General features: G+C 50.7%; 2 protein-coding genes and 1 pseudogene across 4 annotated transcripts in view; 2 read left to right on the top strand and 1 right to left on the bottom strand.

Annotated features, from left to right (window-relative positions):
* The first annotated feature begins 2,864 nt into the window (after nucleotides 1-2,864).
* On the top strand, nucleotides 2,865-4,612 carry LOC140690199 (PMS1 protein homolog 1-like; annotated as a pseudogene).
* A 2,224-nt stretch (nucleotides 4,613-6,836) lies between these two features.
* Nucleotides 6,837-17,993, bottom strand: MCM4 (minichromosome maintenance complex component 4). Its single transcript, XM_072951645.1, has 17 exons — nucleotides 17,904-17,993; nucleotides 17,708-17,773; nucleotides 17,488-17,577; nucleotides 17,187-17,347; nucleotides 17,000-17,101; nucleotides 16,149-16,244; nucleotides 15,972-16,067; nucleotides 14,945-15,083; nucleotides 13,988-14,208; nucleotides 12,622-12,742; nucleotides 11,115-11,374; nucleotides 10,502-10,867; nucleotides 10,024-10,151; nucleotides 9,188-9,395; nucleotides 8,182-8,410; nucleotides 7,847-7,980; nucleotides 6,837-7,093 (listed from the first exon to the last, which is right to left on the bottom strand). The coding sequence occupies exons 2-17, from the start codon at nucleotides 17,769-17,771 to the stop codon at nucleotides 7,001-7,003; spliced, it is 2,508 nt and encodes an 835-aa protein (XP_072807746.1). The 5' UTR covers nucleotides 17,772-17,773; nucleotides 17,904-17,993; the 3' UTR covers nucleotides 6,837-7,000.
* A 661-nt stretch (nucleotides 17,994-18,654) lies between these two features.
* PRKDC (protein kinase, DNA-activated, catalytic subunit) overlaps nucleotides 18,655-22,029 on the top strand; it is a 118,506-nt gene continuing 115,131 nt past the window's right edge. For all 3 annotated transcript variants that reach the window (XM_072951646.1, XM_072951647.1, XM_006204656.4), the window contains exons 1-5: nucleotides 18,655-18,823; nucleotides 20,338-20,414; nucleotides 20,519-20,611; nucleotides 20,923-20,997; nucleotides 21,678-21,786. In XM_072951646.1, coding sequence (XP_072807747.1) covers nucleotides 18,670-18,823; nucleotides 20,338-20,414; nucleotides 20,519-20,611; nucleotides 20,923-20,997; nucleotides 21,678-21,786 — 508 coding nt within the window. In that variant the 5' untranslated portion in view covers nucleotides 18,655-18,669. The remainder of the gene's footprint in view (nucleotides 18,824-20,337; nucleotides 20,415-20,518; nucleotides 20,612-20,922; nucleotides 20,998-21,677; nucleotides 21,787-22,029) is intronic.

The following is a 22,029-nucleotide window of genomic DNA, read 5'->3' on the forward strand; positions in this document are numbered from 1 at the left end:
AACAGCTGCTAGTTAGGTAACAGAATAGCTTAACATGACATCAGCATTGTTCTAGAATCATTAGTATGTAAAATCAACAGTTTGGAAAGCACCTGGAACTCCACATTCAAAGCCTATTTCATGGAACTGTTGTTCTTCATGAGAAGTAGAGTTTATGTAGGCTTACCTATAGTCTGGCAATCTGATATTGAGGATAAGTGAGCAAAGTTTCACGTGCCTGGAAGTTTGCCAAGCTGGCATCTTTTCTTCTGAAGCCTCGTCTCATTTAAATATTAATTCTGAGCAAAATTTCACATGTGACAGTGGTTGGATGTGTACGACCTTCCAGCTATTGTGCGTTTTGCAGCACACTTCAGTATTAAACTGCAGGCAGGGATGATTCGGCAAGTTCAGGTTCCAGGATGGTAGAGGCAACTGGGGCACAAGGTGCATTGTTGTGTTTGTAGACATTTACTGAGTACGTGACCAAGGATGTGCTATACCTGGTTGTGAAGCCTCTGTGATTGTCCGTAATTTCACTTCTTTGCCTGCATTTACTGTATCCTTTCTTAATTTGCAAGAGTCTTGAAAGAAGCAGTCATTAAACTTTATTCTTGAGTCTAGTGTTGTTTTGCTGTAATAATGCCTGAAGAGGAGGAGGAGCATTTTGCCAATTAATTATTGATTCTCTAGTGCTCTAGCCTCCTCCAGAACGCCGCGGCTCAGAGGAAAGGTTTCATACACTTAAAACACACTTCACTGAGCTTGAGTTTGGCCCTCTGGTTACTCGAGTGTTAATGGGTCTGATAATGTAGAAACAGACCCAGTGCTCAGGGACCTTGTACTGCAGACCTGTTTGAAATAATCCCAGCAGATAGCTTACAGAAACTACTACAGATGCTCCATGCAGTTTTCAAATTGACTGACGTTTTTTATCAACTGTTAACAATTTTCCAGCTAAGGAAAGACTTTGCATTGTTGTGAGATTGTGCATTTAGGTTTCACAGTCCTAAAAGCCATCGGATCACACACTTTGCCTTTGGAATCCCATTGAAGAGCAGGGAGACTGTGCCAGAGGCTGTGGGCATCTGAGCAGCAGAAGGTGAAATGGAGACTTGAGTTTTATGAGCTGCAGGTTTCACTTAATCAGATCCTTGAGTCGGAAGGCTGATGCTGTTCTTTTGAGGCAAATCAGGCCCGTCCTATGTAACTGCACTCGGGTGGTCCTGTGGAAGACTGGGCCTTCCCTGCAGGCAACCTCCTCTTTAGAAATCGTCCCTTCACTTCAGTCCTCAGTGCGAGGAGACTCTGCAAAGAAGAGGCTGTTCTCAGCGACTCCCCTGCAACGGGTGTGTGTGGGGAGGTAGCTGGAGCAGTGTGGGGACTGGGGACTCATCTGTGACAAGGGAACAGCACTGCTGCGGGGAGAGCGTGGTGCCTGGTCTGGGCGACGCAAGTGTCACATAAAACAGGGATCCCTCACCCGGTCTCTGCCAGAGGCTGATGAAGCTGGAAAGAAATGGAAGCAGATTTTAAAGTTTGTAACTTTCCGTTTGCTGTGATAGGGAGTAGTGAGACGAAAGAGTCTGAAGGACAAACACCTGTGAGGTTTTAAATTGTTTTTAGATTCCACATACAAGTGAGATCAAACAGTATCTCTCTGACTTACTTCACTGAGCACAAAACCCTCTAGGTCCTTCCATGTTGTCACAAATGGCAGGGTTTTCTTCTTTTTCACGGATGACTAATACTCCATTGTGTGTATACATCACAGCTTCTTTGTCCACTCACCCATCGACGGGCGTACAGGCTGTCCCCGTGTCTTGGCTGTTGTGAACAGTGCTGCAGTGAACATGGGGCCCACAAGGCTTTGTAAGTTGCTTTTTATCTGGACAATTTGTAGCTGCCTTGGAAAAAGTCTCTGCCTTCATGGAGCTTACATGCTAATGGAAGCAGACAAACAGTAAACTCTTAAATAAATAGATATATGAGATAATTTCCAACCATGGTAAGTGATAAAAAGAAAATGGTGTAACGAGGTGAAGACTGACAGAGATGTCTGGCCGCCCTGTTCTTCAGTGCTGGCAGTTAGAACCAGGCCATCTCGGGAGAGGACTGCTGCTCAGATCATGGGGCAGACGTGTGAAACCTGGAGGGAGCCTGGACAGCATCAGCAGCTAAGGGCAGGAGCCTGGGGCAGGCGGAAGTGGGCCTCTGGGCAGGAAGGTTGTGGTGTCTGTCCTGGGCCTTGAAGATGGGCCAGTTTGGCCACTGAAAGAAATCCAGGGTGACTGGAAGGTTCTTATTAGTCATGGGGTCCCAGAAGCAGGTGGGTCAGATCCCATGGTGTTCTGGTTATGAATGACAAGGCATTTCTATTTTATTCTAATTAGATTAGGCAACCTTTAAAGGTTTTAAGAAATGAGAGATGTAATGTCAAATTGTAGGCATTGCCAAGTTGGAATAATGTGATTTCATTTGTTTTAAAGATCAGATCCAGTGTTCGAGGGTAAAGGGGATCGTATGTGCAGCTTACTCCCAAAGCCTGACGAAAAATAAGTTACACAGCCCCAGATTTTCTCCCCACAAGGTATTTATAATTTTGAAGAAAAATAGTCATTTACGAGGAAGAGACTCAGGTGATCGAGTCAGCCTCACCTGCAATGGTCAGGTTCACTGACCCCCTGACGTGACGCGCTGAGCACACAGCCTCACCGCCGCGGTGCTCCTGCCAAGTGGTGCCCAGAAACCAACCTCAGGCCCGCCCCGCCGCGCACGCTGGGGGTGAATTGGGGATTGGCGAGCCCGGGCCAGTGCAGCATCCCACCAGTGGATTGTAATTGCCCACCTCATGCAAGCAAGAAGCTACTCTGCTGACAGCTAGAATGAGACAGTTGCCTGCAGCAACAGTTTGCCTCCTTTCAGGTTCTCAGATGATCACCTCAGTGGTCAGTGTTGTAAAAGAACTCACTGAAAACCCCCTGGATGCCAGTGCTACAAGCACAGATGTTAAGCTGGGGGACTGTGGATTTGACAGAACTGAGGTGCGAGACAGTGGTGCTGATGCACCCGTAATGGCCATGAAGTGCTGCACCTCAAAAGTAAGTCACCACGATAATCTTGAAGATCTGACAACTTACGGTTCGTGTGGAGAAGCCTGGGGGTCCTTTTGTTGTGTAGCTGAGGTTTTAATTATAACCAGGACAGCTGCTGATAATTTTAGCACCCAGTATGTTCCGGATGGCAGTGGCCACATAATTTCTCAAAAACCTTCACATCTTGGTGAAGGAATAAACAACAATTTCATATTTTCTTCCAAAGCAACAAGTGCTTTCTGAGACCTGTAAAGGGAAAACGGCCACAAGTGAAAAAAGCTGTGTTAAGTCCAAAAGGACCACCATCACGTCCACACATTGGATTGAAGACGCCAGCAGAAAACCGTCTTATCCATGGGGATGGGCACAACTGTAACTGTTCATGGGTCAACCTGTAAGAGAGCAATTTTACTAACTGCTAAAAAGCGTAAATATGAAATGAAAAAGGTCCAAGATCTCCTATGCTGTGGTCTACTTAAAGCTGATGTAAGGGTTGTTTTTAATATATAACAAGGCAAGGGAAACAAGCAAAGCTCAACAAATGGGACTACAAACGAGAAAGCTTTTGCACAGCGAAGGGGGATTGACAAGAGAAAAAGACTGCATACTGAGTGGAAGAAGGTATTTATCAACAGTGTATCTGAGGAGTTAATATCCAAGATGTACAATAGAGCTCAAACAACTCAACATCAAAAAACAAAGCACCTGACTAAAAGGAGGGCAGAGGACTTGAATAGACGTTTTTCCAAAGAGGCCGTGCAGATACAGGCGGACACAAGGATGCTCAGCACTGCTCGTCAGCGGGGGTGCGGCTCAGGACCACAGTGGGCTGTCACCTCCCACCTGTCCGAGTGGCTGTTACCAAGGGACAAGCAACGAGTGTTGGAGAGGGTGTGGAGGACAGGCAGCCCTCGTGCACTGTTGGGGGCAGTGTGGATTGGTGCAGCCACTGTGGAGAGCAGTATGGAGGTTCCTAGAAAAAATTAAAAATAGAACTACCATTCAGGCCAGCAGTTCCCCATCTAGGTATTTTCCTGAGGAAAATGGAGACACTGGTTTGAAGGGACACATGCACCCCAGTGTTCGTAGTAGCATTATTTGCAGTAGCCAACCCTTGGAAGCAGCTTAAGTGCCCATCGACTGGTGAATGAATAAAGATGTGGTCTGTGGGGGGAAAAAAAGACCTCAGACAAACCCAACTTCAGGACATTTACAAAAAAAAACTGGTTTGTATTCTTTAAAAATGTCAAGGGCATGAAAAGATAAAATCCCGAGGCATGTGCCAGGCTGAAGAGGAGACGCCCGAAAACTAAACGCAGCTTGTGACCCTGAAGCAGAAACAGGCTATTTTCATTTTTGCTGTGAAAACCATTGTTGAGACAACTGATGAGATTTTAATTGTCTGTAGAGGGGGCAAATACTGATTTTTTTGATTGTTATGAAATTGTCCTGTGGTGGTTACGTAAGGCAAGCTGGCTGTTTGAGGATACATGTGGTTTTTAGGAAGTACTTAGAGGCAAAGGGAAATCCTGACTGGAATGCAGGCTCAGTTAAAAACACATTTATGGGTAATGATAAAAGCTGAGTTGAGAAAATGTTAACATTAAAGGAATTTGAGTGCAAGGTAAATGGGAATTGTATTATCCTTACAACTTTTGGGTAAGCCTGAAACTTATTTCAAAAAAGTTTAAAAAATTAAATTGCAGAGGTATTTTAAGGAATCACCCCAGATTTGATATGTAGCAGTACTTCCTTGAGGCAGATTTCTGCTAACCTCGTGCTGGGAGTGGGTCATGGTGTCTGGGTTCCTCGTTCTTCTTGCTGATTGTTGAGCCCTTGGGTGGAGTTGGTTGTATTTGTGGGGGATGCTGGATGGACAGTGTGTTGTGTGTGTGTGCAAATCAAGTAAGGTCGATCCAGCCAGTCTGGGTATCTTTCAGGGTCAAAATTATAAGGAAAAGTTCAAATGCAATTGCATTGTGTTGTAGCATTTATAAGACACGTTTGTAGCAATTGAGCTGAATTGTCCTAGTAAGAAAACCCTGGTGTCCTTACTTGGCTCACGGGAGCGGTATTGGGCACTGAGCGCTTGCTGTGTCCTGAGCACTGAAGGTTGGCGGAGCCAGGATCCCAGCCTGCACAGCCCCACCTGTGCTCACAGGCCGCCTTGTAAGGATGGGAGAGGCGCCTCTCAGAGTCACGAGGTGCACCCTCCACACCTGCACCTGCACCTCTGAGGGAGCAGCTCTCAGAATTCAGGGGCAGGTGGGCGGGTGGGCAGAGCTCTCGCGTGAACACACCCTCCCCTCCTCCCCGCTTTCTGGGGTTCTCGGGGTCCTGAATTTTTACAGGCTCACTCCCCCTTCCTGGGACTCTTCCCTCTAGAGACCCCCAGCAAGCTCTGCCGCTGGGCCCTGCCCTGGGGGACAAGGCCCTCTTGCGTTCGGAGACTCCCAGACCACTGGGCAGTTACAGCTGTGTCAGGAAAGGCCGATCCACCAGGACGGAGCCCGGATTCACTCACTCAGCTCCGGTTCCCTTGGGGTTGGACTTCATCTACAGCTGCGTAATTCCTACACTGGTGCTGAAGCACCAGGTTTAGACATTGGCGCTGGCTGAGGGCTTGATTTGGTGACAGCACCTGTTTCCTGCGTCATCTGCCATTACAGAGCTGGCAGCAGCACTCGTCTAGCTGGGACCCTGTTCAGAGTGCTCTTTAGTGGAAAGGAAGGCCAGCTCTTGCTTGTCCCCTGGACGTCTGTCTTCCACTTGGGCTCAGGAACTGGCCTCACAACTCCTGGCACACAGGGCTGTGTGCTGCCCACAGCTCGGCTGGGGCCTGAGGACCAGTTATTTCCAGTCACTAGAGCTGGGAGCACAGCTCCCCAGACTCCTCTGCTCCAGGGAGCAGGCTGGGGCGCCGCCCTCCCTCCGCTGTTTCTGGAAGTGTGAGCAGCATCCACACCCTGCAGAGTTAAAGCCCGAGCGATTCCCGAGGTCAGAAGACTCAGGGGTTTTCATTCAGCCTCCTCTGCAGCCCTTGGTGAAACCCAGACTAACTGCCACCTCCATCAGATACAGGGCAGCGAGGACCACGCAGCGAAGGGGCACGCCTGCTGGGATGCCCTCTAAAGGCCACCTCCTCACACTGCGCTGCTGTTGAAGCACTCAGTCCGTCACTGCACAGGCACTTCACCAGCAGAGGTCGACTCTTAAGTTACAAAAAAAAGGCCAACCTCATACAATGACCTGCACGTCTCAGGGATTACTTACTACAGCAGTGTTTCCACATGGGACTTAATGGTGGTTTTACAAGAATGGCTGCTAGGACTGAAATAATTTTTGAGTAAAATGAAATTAATTACATTTTAGTGAGTTTCTTTTGTGACTTATGTAAAGGACTTACTATCAAGAATTTTCATGAAAGCGATACAAGCTTTTCTCTTAATGAAAAATAATGCCAGATAATCAAGTGTTCCTTATTCTATCATTTATTGAGGAAAGTTTTCATAGCAGAGTGAAGCAGCAGATGCTGATGAGGAATTCCAACACTTCCAGGCTCACAGCAGTGCAGAGGACAAGCCCGGGGACTGCACTACAGCAGGGACCGGTCCCTCATCACCTCACACGAGTGACCCCACGTCCAGCACAGACCACGACCCAGACGGCTGTCTTCAAAGACTGTCATCCTGCTGTCTGCACACAAGTGCCTTTCAGCCACAGAGCTAAAGAAACGGCACTTCAAGAGAATGACCCTGAATATATGGCTTATAAACTGACAGAGCTTTTACTTAAAACGTTAACACGGTGAACACGCAGGCTTCCCGGGAAAATGGAACCCAGTTAGAGGACATTCATGGGGCCAAGTGACGACCTGAGGCCGTCCATCCAACGGTGCAGGGTAGTGACACAGCTGCGCTTGGGCATCAGAGCAGGCGCACCGTCTTCCCAGTCACCGTCAGGAAGTCGTCATCCGCCAAGGCGCGCAGGGCCTCCTCGAACATGTCCTTGGTGACGGCCTGTGGGAAGGGGAGAAGAGAGGCTTCACACGTGCGGCCGCCCTCCCCTCTCAGAGACCACGCCCTTCCTCCTCAGGGCTGCACACACTCTCAGGCCCCGGCTCACAAGTGGTGAACGCGCCCTGTGAGGGTGGCTGGCGCTGTGGGCTCAGCCGTTCCCCAACAGCTCAACTTTCCTCATTCACGGCAGGGAACCCGAGTGTCTCATCCTCAAGCAAAGTGGTGTGGGAATTCCGACCGTTACCATCATTTATAACAGCAAAAACTGGAAACACTAAATGTCCACCAAAGGTTGGGTAAATGACAGTAACGCGTGAGGCAGAGTGAACACGTGATGAAGTCGATGTCACCATCAGAGACAATACTAAGAACGTGTCAACAATTAAAAGGGATAAATAAACAAAACGATGTAACTGTGGCTGACCCGTCTGCATCCACGTGGAAAGCCCTGAAAGGAGCCGGAGTTCTCACTGCGGCCCCTCCCTGACGGGTGACCTTACCTCTCCTTTTTTTTGGCGGTGGTGGGGTATGCGGTGTGTAATTAGGTTATTTGTTTATTTATGACAGAGGTTCCGGCAACTGAACCCAGGGCCTCGTGCAGGCCAGGCAAGTGCTCTCCGCAGAGCTATGCCCCTCCCCATCGTGTCTTTTTTTACTTGAACAGTAAACAAAGGAAAGAAGTTAGGGAAAAAGTGTAGAGAAGTCCTAAGGGAAAAGAAAACTCTTAAACAAAAGATACACACGAACACTTACTACATCAGACTGCCCCCGAATATCTTCAAAAAGCTGCTGGTATTTCAGGGCTGGCATTTTGCCCTTGGACAAAATAAGCTTTTTCAGGGCTTCCACCAACTCTTCCTTCCGTTTACGAGAGGTGGCGCTCATCCCTGATTCAAGAGAAATTAATGACATCTCTGTTATAAGGAAGTGAAAATGTTTCAAGTTTCCACAAACACCCCTTTCGTCATGTCACCAAAACAGGCCCAGGGGCTGTGGCCGATGCCAGAACCGGTCCATGTCCCCTAGGCCGCCAGTCCCTCCCTCCGGGCGAGCAGCCAGGTGGGGACCCTCCCGTGGTGAGGACCCACCTGTGGTGAGGATGGAAATGTCCACGATGCCCGTGCGCGGGTCAGTGGCCGACTGCTTCAGGGCCTCCCGGTGCAGGCGCTTGGCCTCCTCCACGTCAATCGCCTCGACCTTGCTGGAAAACCGCACCTTGGCATGGGCCTCCGCCAGGCGGATCAGCGACTCCAGCTGCCGGGGGTACGCGGACACCATCCCACGGCTGCTGCCGATCTTCCTCATGTCCACGTAGGCCTGGAAGGAGACAAACCCAGATGCTCACCAGCCTCACAGTCCCGGGGACGAATTCTGAACTCCCGCCAGGCTGTGCATGTGGTGCTTAGGGGAAGAGGGCCTCCAGGAGGAACTGTCCACCGAGGCTGTGAGCATGGCCTCCGGAGGATGCGGTGTGGCGGGCAAGGGGCAGGCCGAGGGTGTCAGGGAGCTGGTTGGCCTGTTCACCCCTGGCGAGGGTTACCCGGGAAATGCAGGAAAGCTAAGTTGTATGGGCTGTTCTGTGGATGATGTAATTCTCATAGGAAAAGATGCAGGTGGGAAATTACATCGTTTGTAACCTTCCCGGGAGCATTTCCGGGGCCTCCTGTCAGGGTGTGAAGCTCATACGGAAGCAGGAACCTTCTCAAGGTCACAGCGTTTGAACCTGACATGTGTCATCGCGCCCCACTGCCCACTTAAAAGGATACTGGGAAGTGAACATAAGCACTTCTATTTCATTTTTCAGAGAATAGCCAGTGCAGCCCGGAGGCGAGTCAGGAAGTCCTACGTAGTAGCATCACCTCTATTTCAACTCAGGCACTCTGGTCATAAATTCCCTGTGCTCACAAGTTACTTAAATATGAAAGGAGCGCGCACAGTATGTAGAGATGAATCCTTTCCCTTTTCTACGTTTGGAAAAGTCAATTTTGCGATACAAGAGGGAAAAATAGTTGTAGAAGATGGTATGCTATTCTTGCCAAAATAACATGTCTGCAGGGTGTCAGCGTCCTGGCAGTGCCCCTGGCCACAAGGTACCTCGATGAGTGCCTGACTGGCGTCCTGGCTCAGCCGGGGCTGGATGGTGCTGTGGGCGTAGGCAATGTAGTCCCTGAGCACTGCCATGTCCATGAACTCCTCCTGCGCCTGCTCCTCACTCTGGTAGTACAGAGACACCAGGTGGTGGGCCAAGCGCCGGTCGTACGCCTCGTCCTGAGGATCCAGCATGAGGAAGATCAGATCAAACCTAAGGAAACAGTGGAACAGTTTTCGTGGTTGGGACAAGCCACCTGCAAGCGTGCACCTGGCGTGTGTGTGACCCTGTGTCCCTTGGGGCCACTGAGGCTGTCTGAAGAGCCCGGCCCCCAGGTCACCTGCTCCGTCCCCTTGGGCCCACCTGAAAACGCCGGCACGTTACGATAATTTTGAAGACTGGAAGATGCAAATGAAAACACACATTCAACCGTTTTGGGAAAAAGAAACTATTTGTCAAAAAAAAAAAAAAAGTCAAGTAATTAAAATTGAAAATCCATTTATGAAATACATTAATCTTTGAAAAAAACGTATGATTACATGCTTCCCTTTCAGAACCTTATTCCCTGTACTATAATGGTTCCCTGCTGTGGCTCAGACCGAGAAATGGGCTTCTGAAAGGATGCCAAGGTGAAAGGTCCTAATTGCATCAACACCTGAGCAAATGTTAAGGTTTTGCCTTGAAAACCTGTGACCAACCGAATTTGCAGACCTGCACTGGAGTGGAGTCTGTGACGTCAGCACATGTCTCATCCTGGGACTTCCTTTTCTCAACCTCACCCCGCAGGTCCCACAACTGAGCTAAGTCAGGACATCTGCTCTACAGAAACACACTTTCCTACCTGGATAACAACGTGTGGGGCAGCTGGATGTTTTCAATGGTGGTTTTCTTCGGATTCCACTGAGACTCAATGGGGTTTGCTGCTGCCAGGATAGAGGTGCGGGCGTTGAGCTGGCAGATGATCCCAGCCTGAGAGGCACAGAGGGCCAGTGTGGTTAGAAGCCTCACCCCAAGGTGGGCGGACCTGTAAGCCACGTAGCCCGGCACAGGTGACCCGCTGGAGACAGCACCCTGAGCTCAGAATCACGCCAAGGGCCAAGTTTTAGGTAAATGTTTGCTAGGACTGTCTCTCTCTCAGAAACCAAACCCCCTGCGCGAGATTTGGGATAAACTCAAGTTCTTAAATGCGACAAGTGAGGTTAGCACAGAGGAAACAGGACCTCGTAGAAAGTATGCAGAGCCTGAGCTGCCATCTGACAGGAAGTGTGTGCCCACCCCCACGGTCAGGGGACGGCAGGAGTGGAGCAAGCACACCTCACCTTGGCTACGGACAGCGTCTGCTGCTCCATGACCTCGTGCAGCACCGATCTCGCGCTCTCGCTCATCTTGTCAAACTCGTCAATGCAGCAGACGCCGCTGTCGCTCAGCACAAGGGCCCCGGTCTGCAGGACCAGCTGCCGCGTCTCGGGGTCCTTGGCCACATAGGCAGTGAGGCCGACGGCGCTGGAGCCCTTCCCGGATGTGTACTGGCCGCGGGGCAGCAGGTTGTGCACGTAGCGCAGCAGCTGGGACTTGCTGGTCCCCGGGTCCCCGCACAGCAGAATGTTGACCTCGGCGCGAAACCTGCCCCTCCCCGTGTGGCTGAAGTCCTTTCTTGTCCCACCAAAGAGCTGAAGCAAGATTCCCTGGACAGACAGACATGACGTTCACCTGCGGCAAAGGCGCTTTCCTTCCCCTCTGCAGCTTTCACAGTTGGAAACGTGAGTGGGTGTGGGGACGGGGACACAGACGACACCGATGATCGTCGGCCAGGAACCCGGGCAGGCAGCAGGCACCCGGCTCTGCCCAAGGGGCCACTCTCACCCTCTAGAGTGTCTGCACCACCGGCACCCAGGGCTTCAGCTCCCGAGTACAGGTCAGAACCCGCATTACCTTCTTGATATCTTCGTGTTCATAGATGCTCGGGGCCAAAGCGGAAGCCAGCCTCTCATAAATGTCTGGTTTTCTGGAAAGTTCCTTAAGCAGTTCCACTCGCTTCTCTGAAAAAAGTTTCTGCTCTGCTTCTTCATCAAGGCCGTGCAGACGTTTTGAGTCGGTTTTGCGGTAGTGAATGACGTCAATGTGGGTCTTGTAGACGGACTTCACGTTGCTCACCCGAGGGTTCACTCGGATGGGAACAGCACGGTAGATGCCTGAGGAGAGAGGCGGACACTGTCTCACCCCCCACCTGACCCAGCCCCGAGCCTGGCCTTCAGCCCGCAGGGCACCTGGGAGGGCAGGGGCGGCGAGGGGAGAAGCCGGGCTCCTGAAGGGCAGATCCAGGAAGGTGTCCGCGGGTCAGCTGGGCCCTGGCTCGTCTGCGCGTGACCATCACCCCACAGTCAATCAGAGGCCACAGAGGCCTCCTCACAGCCCAGATCCATGACTCACACCCCGAAATAGAATTTTTATCTCTTAAACAGAATGCAGACTCTGATTAATAACTACTCGACTGAAACAAAACCCTAAACCGCTGTGCTAAAGCCTGGGGAAGAAAGGCATTCTAAAAAGCTCAAGTGTGTACAGCTGCTCCCAGGTTACTTCCCTCAGACACAAGCAGTCTCTGGTGGGGGGAAGCGATGGCCCGCTGGGAACAGCTGGGCCCGCTCTGCACCAGGCAGCTCCGGCACCTCAGCCTCTCCAAGAACTTGCCCAACAGCTATCCCACATTCACCTCCTTTGCGTTTCAAACGAGAAGCCTGGAAATGCAGGACAGGTCAACTGCTCGCAACCATCCCTCCATGGCTTTCTCAATGTTGGACACCCGTCCTTTCATTTACTTAACAGGTTAATGTAAATCTTTCTTAAAACACAAGAACCAGTTCACAGGTAACATTCCAGAACGCGGCGTTCTCCACGCCTGGGCAGATCAGGGATGGATGCTCAGGGTGGTCTAGGATCTTCACAGGCGCCTCTTCCCAGCACAGCACTGGTAACACCTGTTCCTCCATGGTGTGTCCCACCCCCTCCCCCACACACTGTCACCGATGCGGGAGCTGCGCTGGGCAGCGGCAGCCGTGGACGGACGACGGCATCCGGGGCTTCGGGGCGGGACCTCCCTGGAGGCCACACAGGCTTCCTGCCACACGTCCCCTTGGGAACACCTGCTGGGCTGCACGGCAGGGCCCACGGGATGAGAAGGCCCCCTGGGAGCCCCAGCTGCGCCCTGGACCTTCCATGACACATGCAGCCCTCGGCTGTGCTTCAGGGAAAGCAGCGGTCACCCCGTCCCAGAGCCACTGGCACAGGTCCAGCCTCGCCAGCACTGACACTGCCAGGCCCAGGACATGCAGCTCTGGGACACACGGGCTCACGTGGAGCTGAAGGCGAGTGGTGGAGGCAGCAGCCAGAACCCAGCATGTCCCCGACCAGGTCAGACTGCAAGGAGCCTGCCCCTCACCTGTGACGTGCACCCTGTCCCCAGGCTGGACCTTGTCCACAAGGTCGTTGTGGGCAAAGAGGATGACCGTGTGTGGCGTCTGCCCTGCGGGCATGTCCTCAGGGGACTCCTGGAGCTTGATCTGAAAGAGTGGGGAGCACAGCTGTCTCAGAACCCCGCGAGCCTCCACTGCTGGGCTGAGGCCCTGCAGCCTCACCCCTCTGCATAAACATCCCTGTGTCGGGGAGGGGGCAGCAGCAGAGGGAACTGTTGTCTCCACATTGAGGCTCTGCATAAATGCCTACGTCTCTGGTTCCTTCTGGAAATTGCTTTCAGCAGGTCTCCTGAGTGAAGCACCTCCAGGTCCCTGCACCTCGAACACCTGTCTGTCCCTCATGTGACATCCCCTGACAGGCACCTGCCAAGCTGCTGCACACTCTCGAGGATGCAGCCTTTCCCTTCAGTGTGGGGGGCCGTACACACCCCAGTGAGCCTGGAAGGGCCCTGGGGGTGGAGCATGTGTTTCACCAATCATAGGCAGAGAAGGTGCAGGTTAGGGTGTCTGGGGTAGAGAGGCCATGTGTTCTCAAGGGCCAGACAGCACATGCAAGGGTCCTGAGGTGGCTTCTGGTGGTGCGACGTCAACAGGTGTTTGGGCAGAGGCCTGTGGGGGCACTGGGAGCCTCTGGGCACCCCTGACCCCCAGCTCTCAGCCGGTGCCAGTGTGAGATGGAAGCTTACGTCAACTTTTAATTCTTCCATTAGCAATAAAGCTGAATGCTCTCCACACGTGCTAGTGTTTTCCTTACTGACTCCCAATAGAGGAAATCACTTTTTACAGCATTTTGAACACACTCCCTAACACACACACAAAAAATTGTTTAAACATTGTAACAAACGAAAAAATTAACTCCCTGTGCATACTCGTCACTTCAATCACAGAAATAAATGATCTCCTGCCTTTCTCCATTCATTTCTATGGTATTTCATCTTCATTTCAAAATTTCCATGATTAAGGAGGCAAAAGGGCCAACTTCCTACACAATAAAGTCCGTGAGAAAAATCCTGGAAAACCTCCTCGGGCCTCTCCTTACCAGGGGAAGAGCTGCCAAATGACAAAATTTAACCAAATGCTTTTTTACTGATCTTGACGTTTTATATGCTTTTGCCTGAAATACTAAAAACACAGTCCTACCATCTTAAGTACTTCCCATAGAAGCATCGCGTATGAAATTTGACTTAAACTGAGCAGGCTAATTGGACCCGTTACAACCCTCAAGCTGCTCCCTGGAGAAGGCACATCCCCGTGACGAGGGCGTGAGTCTAATGTGCGGTGCTGGCGGCTGGCAGAGCGGCAGGAGAGCCAGCTGCAGGGTGGGGCACGCACCATCTGCTTGTCGGAGAAGACCGAGCGGTTGTGGATGAGCGCCATGCTGTGGGCTGTGTGGCAGCGCTCGCAGGCGCAGGGCTCGGCGATGCGGCCGCGGTCCATCTCCACTCGTGTTGTGTGGGCGCAGACCTGGCACTGGAAGAAGGCCTCCTGCATCTCCGGGATCAGCTGGGATGTCCTGATCACCATGCCGCTGATGGCGATGAGCTGGTCGATGTCTGCAAGGCAGAGAGAGGGGGCAGCTTGTCCACTGGCTGCTGCCCACGGCCTGCAGCCCAGCCAGGCGGGGTCCTCCCTGGGGCTGGACACCTGCCAGGGCAGGTCTGGGTCTGCTGTCAAGTCTGGGAGAACCTTCCCGGAGGTGCAGAGGGGCTGGGTCGGCTAAGGTCACAGGCAGGCTGCAGTGGCCAGGGCATAGACATCTCCCTGGGCACCCTGAAGTCTGGCCTAGGATGCCCCTCCTGTGTCCACCTGCTTCCTCTTTACCCAAGACTACTAATGCCCGCTGAGCGAGGCCACCCGGAGGCTACTCGGAGCCGACCAAACCTACACTGTAGCTGTACCGGGGACTCCTGCACTGTTTCCGTGTTGGGCCACTCATCTCTTGCTTTCCCAACTAGACTTCTTTCTTAAGCTGTAGGTGGGGGATCATATTTTATATTTCTGCACTGATTCTGATAGAGCCTACTTAATAAAATAACTGTAAAATCGTAATAATTGGGCAAGTTCACCTCAAGATAGAGAACCGTCCCTTTTATGTAACTTCAGCTCAGTTAAAAGCAGGACCAGTTAAAAGCAGAGGACCCGTAAGCACACAGAGTAACTTAATCCGCTACGAGTCTGCCAGTTTATGGTCTGTCGAGCATCACCATCACCTCCAGCTCTCCTAAAGCTCCGTGATGAAAGGCGGTTTTGTTTACTTTCATGTAAGGTACTTCCTGCTGCGACTATCACCTTCTGGATTCAGGTTCCTCATGTTCTTGGTCTTCAGTGCGTTGAACGGTCTTACTTGAATCTGATGTTCCAAGATTGAGTCAGGGTAACGGTCAAAGAAGATCTCATTGACAGCCATGTCGAAAGTTGGGATAACTTCCTTTAAAAACAAATATAAGGATGTCAAGCTGTGTTTGTGCAATCTCAGGGTTAAATAAAGCACTGCATGTTAGCAAAGTATAAAAGCAAAAGAAAAGAACATAATCCAAAAGCGCTGCCCTGTGAAATCACACAAGTGCTGTTTATAAAGCCTTGGGTGCAGTGAACCCCTCACCTCCGCATGCGCGCACTTTGGCTGGATGGGGTGAGACGCAGCAGCAGTGTCTGCAGGACGTGCCAGCTGACTGCTGCTGGCTTTTAATTACCGACAGCTCGTACTTTCACGTCTCACTTTTTCTCCGTAAGGACTGATACCAAAATAGGTTAAATCAATTTATTCAAGTTTGTTAGCACCCGTTCCCCATTTTGCAGATAAGGATACATTCTCTGGGAGGTGGAAGAGCTGGCCCGAGGTTACACAGCTACTAAGCAGCAAAATCAAGACTTAAAACCAAGTCTGTTTGCCTCTGAAGCCTAAACTAAAACCAATGCAGCTGATGCTTTGCTGATAAAACCTGACCCCAAACAGAGACATGGGACTCTGGGATGGTTAACGTATCCCGCTAGAGACGGCAGAAGTATGTAATGCACTCACCCAACTAAGCACTTTAAGTCATCAAGCCTAACATGCAACGAATTGTAAGAATCACCACCGTTTTAAATACCGTTACAGCACCAATTAAACTAAGACATGCTATTGACAGTAACACACATCCCGATTTAAAAAATTACAGCAAAGTGCGGAGAAATGTTCCTGTTAAAGGAGAGGGATCATGGTTTTCTCAAGAAGTTTATGTGCTGTGGAGGTAAATTCCCTGTTACTGAGGAAACCCTGCAGATACTGTAGACATTTGCCACGGTTCACCAAGATCAAAGGGCAGACTCTCACCTGTGGATAGCAGGTTAGCTGTCTGTATAGGTTACTGTCGAATGATTTTATGTGCTCACAGTTCACGTTTAAAAATGGCTCCCCAATAACATTAATCTATAGAGGAAAACAAACAAGTTATTTTCTAATTGTTTTAAAATATCTAATTAGAATGTTTAGCTAAGTGTATTTGATTACCTCCCCAAGTCGCTGCATGTACAGAGGTTCAGTAACGTCTATGCCAACATTTTCTTCTTCTTTAGCCAGAGGATCAATAAAACGCTGAAGAAATCTCTTGATGTAGAGAGAAAAACATTTAAGCTTAATGCAGTCAGGACTGGAAACTGTTCAAAATAAAAGGCTATAAACACTGGCGTGCATGTATCTTTTCAAGCTCGCCAAGATGTGGAAACATCCAAGTGCTCATCAACAGACAACTGGCCTAAGAAGATGTGACATACATACAACAGAATAGGACTCAGTCATAAAAACAAATGAAATATTGATGTTTGAGGGAAAACGAATGTACTTAGCAATTCTTACACTTAATGAAGTTTGACAGAAAAAGACAATACTATGTATCTCTTAAAATATGACACAGATGAATGTACATACAAACCAGAAAATAAATTTATGGTTACCAAAGGGAAGGAGGAGGGATAAATTAGAAGTATGGGATTTACAAACTACTACACATAAAATAGAGAACAAAGATTTTACTGTATGGTACAGGCAACTATTCTCAGTCTCTTACGATAATCTGTAATGGAATATAATCAGGAAACAATACATGTGCGAACGAGTCACTTAGCTATATACCTGACATTAACACAATATTGTAAATCAACTAAGCTTAAGAACAAAAGGTTAGGAGCATGTCAGTATTCGGAGACAGGTATGATTTTTTTCTTCTTAAAAACTACACAAACATCAACAATTCTAACCCATGTAAACAGCGACCCATTTAAGTATTAGGGGTACTTGGATGTGTTACTAACACCTGTTTCCCAGTACTTCTGGAATCCCGATGGATGACAGATAAACCTCACCTGAAAACTTTCTTTGCATGCTGCCACGTTTACATCTGTCCCCCAAATCACGAGTTTTTGGCCCAAAGACTGCTCGCTCGCCACTATATCCTCTGCTGCCGGCTGGAAACAAAAGGGCAAAGGGCAGGTTCGTGGGGACCGCCCAACTCCCGCCGCCCACGCGCGACCCGGGCGGCCCCGCACTCACCCCGTCAGAATGCAGGTCCACCTGCAGCCCCTTGCGGGCCGAGCCCAGGTCGGGCCTCTGCCGCACGGGCGTGCCGCGCACGCCGCTCCTTGGGGTGCCCTCCACCCGCGAGCTGGGGGTGCCGTAGGTCAGCGGCGAGCTCACGTCCAGGTCCAGAGGGGCTGAGGACCGGGCCCCACGGGCGGTAAGCGCGGGGACCCGACCCGGCGCGCCGTCCCCCGGGCCCCGACACCCCGGACAACGGACCCCAGCCCGCCTACCCGCCCCCCCAACCCCCCCACCCCCCGACCAGGCAGCGCACCTGCGGGCGGCGCGCGGGGCGGGCTGCGGGGCTCGGCGCCGGGCGACGCAGGCAGCGGCTGCGGCTCTCCCGCCGACGGGGGGTCCTGGCCTGCGGGTTGGGAGGGGGGGCACGGCGGCGTTGGCGCGGGTGGACTGGGCTGCGCGGACTCTGAGGGCTGCACTCGTCACCGCCCGCCCTCCAGGGACCCCGCGGGGCTCTGCGGACACCCGACACTCACGTGGCTGCGCGGGGACGGCCCGCCGGGGGCCGCGGCGGCTCGGGGTGGACGCCGGCGACGACATGGCTGCGCGACAGGAACGCGGGCTCGCGCGGACCCTCCGACAGACCCCCGGCCCTCTCCCCTCGCTCCTGCCTCTCTGCCCCTCCGCACCCCGTCCCTTTCCGCCCGCCCCGCTGGCCCGGCCCAACCCCACCTGATCGCGCTCCTGCTCCGCTCCAGCTGGGCCCGGGTTTCCCGCCGGCGGCACCTTCGTCTCCGCCCCCCGCGAAGGCCCACCAATCACAGAGGCGGCCTCGCGCGGCCCCGCCTCCGGGAGGCACCACTGCGCAGCGCAGAGGGTGGCGGGACGGCCGGGGCTCCCCTGTCCGGGTGGTCTCGCCCGCGACCGCTGGGCGATTTCGCGGCGAATCTGGGGAGCCCGCGGTTCGCGTTCAGGCGCCGCCCTCCGAGGGGCGTCAGTAGGAGGCTCCGCTCCTTTGTTCCGCGGGAATGCGAACACCACCCCCGCCCTCCTGACCAGGGGCCAGCGGTGGCCCCTGACCCAAGCCTGTCTCTTTCTGCCCCGGGCGCTTGGTCAACCCCAATTCACCCCTGCCCTCCGCATCTACTTCTGGGGTCGAGCCGTTGAATTCCTGCCTCTCCCCAGGTTTTGACGAATTGTGCTAAGTGTACAGTGGGCCACACATTCATAAGCCTGCCTACATCTCAGCGCACCTCTACGTCGCTATTTTACAGGGACACCCTCCGCGAAGGTCTTGGGCAATGCGCCCGGGCACGGTGTGCGCACGCGCCGGGAGCCCCGCCCCTAGACCTGCCATGGGCCCAGTCTCCGCGACTGCGTCCGCGGCACTTCCGGGCCCCGGACTGCTGTGCGCACGCGCCGGGAACCCCGACCCCGTCCCCCGGGGTACTTCCGGGCCTGGGCAGCGTGTGCGCAGGCGCGGGTTGCGGCGGGCGTCATGGCGGATGTGAGGTCCGGCGTACGGGACTCCTTGCTGCAGCTGCAGGAGTTCTTGTCCGCCGCCGACCGCAGCAGCGCCGCGGTGGCCGGTTGGCAGCTGCTGCGGGGCTTGGGGCAGGAGTGCTTGCTGAGCTCCAGCCCCGCGCTGCTGGGTGGGTACGGTTCCGGGCTTCTGAGGTCCAGAGCAGGGTAGCCGGCGCTTGTGCGGCGTGGGCGCCTTGGGCGGTGTTTGAACTGGATCGTCGGAATTTCTGTGAAGCGTGTAAAAGTGACTTGTTAGCTGCCTCTTTTCTTAATGGCAGAGGAAGGGTATTTTAAAACCAAAGGTGGTAAAAATGGCCTAAGTTTGGCTGTCATTGCTATCCACGGCGAGGAGGGAGGACAAGAGGAAAAAAGTATTTCCTTCCATTTCAGTCTCGCCCTGACCTACCAGTACCTTTTCCAAGCCCCTTTGTTTGCTCTCCCTACTTTTGAGAAGCAAGTCGTGCCGTTATTTAAGCTTTGTAGCAATGCCTGGGTGAGAACGTCTTTTCTGCTTGCAGTAAAACTGCCTCTCTTCAGGACTTTTTACGTATATTACTGTGTGAAGATTCTGTTGTTCCCTTTCAAAACCACAAATATGCAGCCCTTCTCCATGGTATGTCCCTTAATTAAAAGATAGGTGAGTTTTTTCCCCCCAAGAGATCATTGTTGAATAAGGTGAAGAAATAATGTAAGCAAAACCTTAAGTGTTGTGTAGGATCTATGTGTTGTCAAGGGTGTATTAATAGGGAAATTAAAAATCAGCAACATTATGTAAATGCTTCCTAGTCTGAGTTCTAAGTTAGAATTCCACTTTGTTCTTTTAGTAACTTGTTTGTCAAGCAGTTTCACGGTCCCTGAATATTTGATACGTGTACTTTCACTTGAGAGAATTACAGGACTGTATTAGTTTCCTATTGCTGCTGAAACAAATACCACAAGCTTAGCGTTTAAAGCAACACAGGTTTGTCAATCTCTCAGTTCTGTAGTTGGAAGCCCAACACAGGTCTCATCAACCTAAATACCAGGTAGCAGGCAGGGCCGCCTTCCTTTTTCTGAAGGCTCTGGCGGAGAATTCATCTTTTTCATTCAAATTAGCAGAATTCAGTTCCTTGCAGTTGTGGGACTGAGGGCCTCTCTTTTCCTTGCTGGCGTTCTGTGCTTCTAGAAGACAACCACAATTTTTGGATTACGGTCCCCTGCCTCCATCTTCAAAGCCAGCAGCAGTGGGTCCAGTAACACGCTTGGAATCTGTCCTCTCCTGTGTTCTCATCTCTTCTTCCTCCCTCGTCCGCTGGTGAGGGCCCATGCAGTTGCACTGGGCACAGCAGGTGACCCAGGACGATCTCCCCAGTTTGAGGTCAGCTGATTAGCAACCTTAATTTTCAGCTACCACGTAAAGTTCTTATATGCACAGCCGTGGCACCAGGAGTTAGGGCTCTGGTGTCTTTGGGGCCGTTATTCTGCCTACCTTGTTCCTGTGGAACATCTAGAATTTCCTTTTACCTCGTGGAAATACAGAAGCCTTAGGCTAGTGTTTTATCACTAATAAGACTAAATTGAGAACAGGGAACACCTTTGAGGGGTGTGTGGAGTACTTCTTTGCAGCTCTCTTATTTGTTTTTTTGGTTTGTTTTTACTCCAGCATTACAGACTTCCTTAGTGTTCTCCAAAGATTTTGGTTTGCTTGTATTTGTTCGGAAATCACTTAGCATTGATGAAGTAAGTTGAAGATTTTCATTTTATTTTTCTTGTGTATTTCTTCATGTTGATGTGATTTGTATTCTTACTCACATTTACTATAATGTTTGTTTTCTTTATTATAGTTTCGTGATTGCAGAGAAGAAGCTCTAAAGTTTTTATTTATTTTCTTAGAAAAAATTGGCCAGAATGTCACACCTTATTCTCTTGATATTAAGGTAAGGATGAGAAAACATTGTATATAAATAGCCATTTTAGCTTATGGTGTTCAGACTTTAAGCTTGGCTTTTCATTTTATTTCTGCCTCTCTTGTTGGGCAGTTTACTTATTTCTGCTTGACTGTTAGAAATGAAGTGGAGTATGTATTTTTTTTTTTTCAGTTTACTAAGCTGAGTGCCTTGTAAGAAACTTACATTGTATTATGTCCTATGCTGGTACTGCTCCTTTCAGATGTAGTTTTCGCTATTGTTGATTATAAAAGAGCCAAATTCTTACTGATGATTTTGGTATGTCTCCTTTTAAAATCTAGAATACTTGCACCAGTGTTTACACAAAAGATAAAGCTGCTAAATGTAAAATTCCAGCCCTGGACCTTCTTATTAAGGTAATTTAAAACTACTTCTAAGTGCATGTATTTTACATGAAACGTGTAACTTAAACTCCTTTTGGGTTATGTTTTGGGTGAGATGTAGGGTGGGCTCAGATCACACTGCTGTCAGGATAAGATGCACACTTCCCCGCCATCACCATTTTGCCCTCAGACCTTTTGGGAGGCAGAGGGAGAACTGGGGGCCATGCGGGAATGATGGGGAGGGGAGTAGAGAGGGGAGTGAGGAGTGGGCTTTCACGACCCAGACCCTTCGGTCCTGATGCTTCTAGGAACTGCGCTCCCAAAGCCTCCCACAGGAACGGATCTGTGTGCTGTGTTTAAGTGGTCGGTGGGGCTCACTCCCACCTGTGTTGCTCTCTTAGCTGCATCTCTTTTTTTGTGTCTCTATTTTAGAATTCCTTTGGGTCTTGTTGGTCCTTAAGTGCCTCTAAGAGAATGGTTCTGGTCGTGTTACTGTTTTCTTGGGAAGGTGAAATTAAGTCTATATCCTCTTCCCCTCTGAAAGCCCGGTTTTCCCTCCACCTCCCAAACAATCTGGCTCGGTAGGAGTCCTGAGAGGCCAGGTGTGAATGCCCTGGAGACACGTGGTTGTGGAGCATTGCTGTAAGCAAACAGTGCAGTAGACGGAAGCCTTTTGTTACTTCTTTAGACGATGCTAACTTGTATTCTTCTAGTTACTTCAGACTTTGAGAAGTTCTAGACTCATGGATGAATTTAGAGTTGGAGAGTTATTTAGCAGATTCTATGGAGAACTTGCACTGAAAGCAAAAATCACAGATACAGGTGAGGTGTTTTAAATGTTACTTAACATTTTAACAAATTAAGAACTTATTCATGGAAAACTTAGGTTTTTCTCCTAAGGAAAACAAAACACAGTGTGTGAAGACTTCTGCTTATAAAAATTTTAATCTTTGCAAAATGATTTCTTTAAATAGAAAATTCACAACACATGTCAAATGTAATTTATAGTAATTGCATAAACAATTAGGAAAGTGTGTAAAACTAGGTATTTTGTAAGCCTCATTA

This window comes from Vicugna pacos, chromosome 29 (genome assembly GCF_048564905.1).
Source record: "Vicugna pacos chromosome 29, VicPac4, whole genome shotgun sequence".
NCBI classification, from domain to species: domain Eukaryota; kingdom Metazoa; phylum Chordata; class Mammalia; order Artiodactyla; family Camelidae; genus Vicugna; species Vicugna pacos.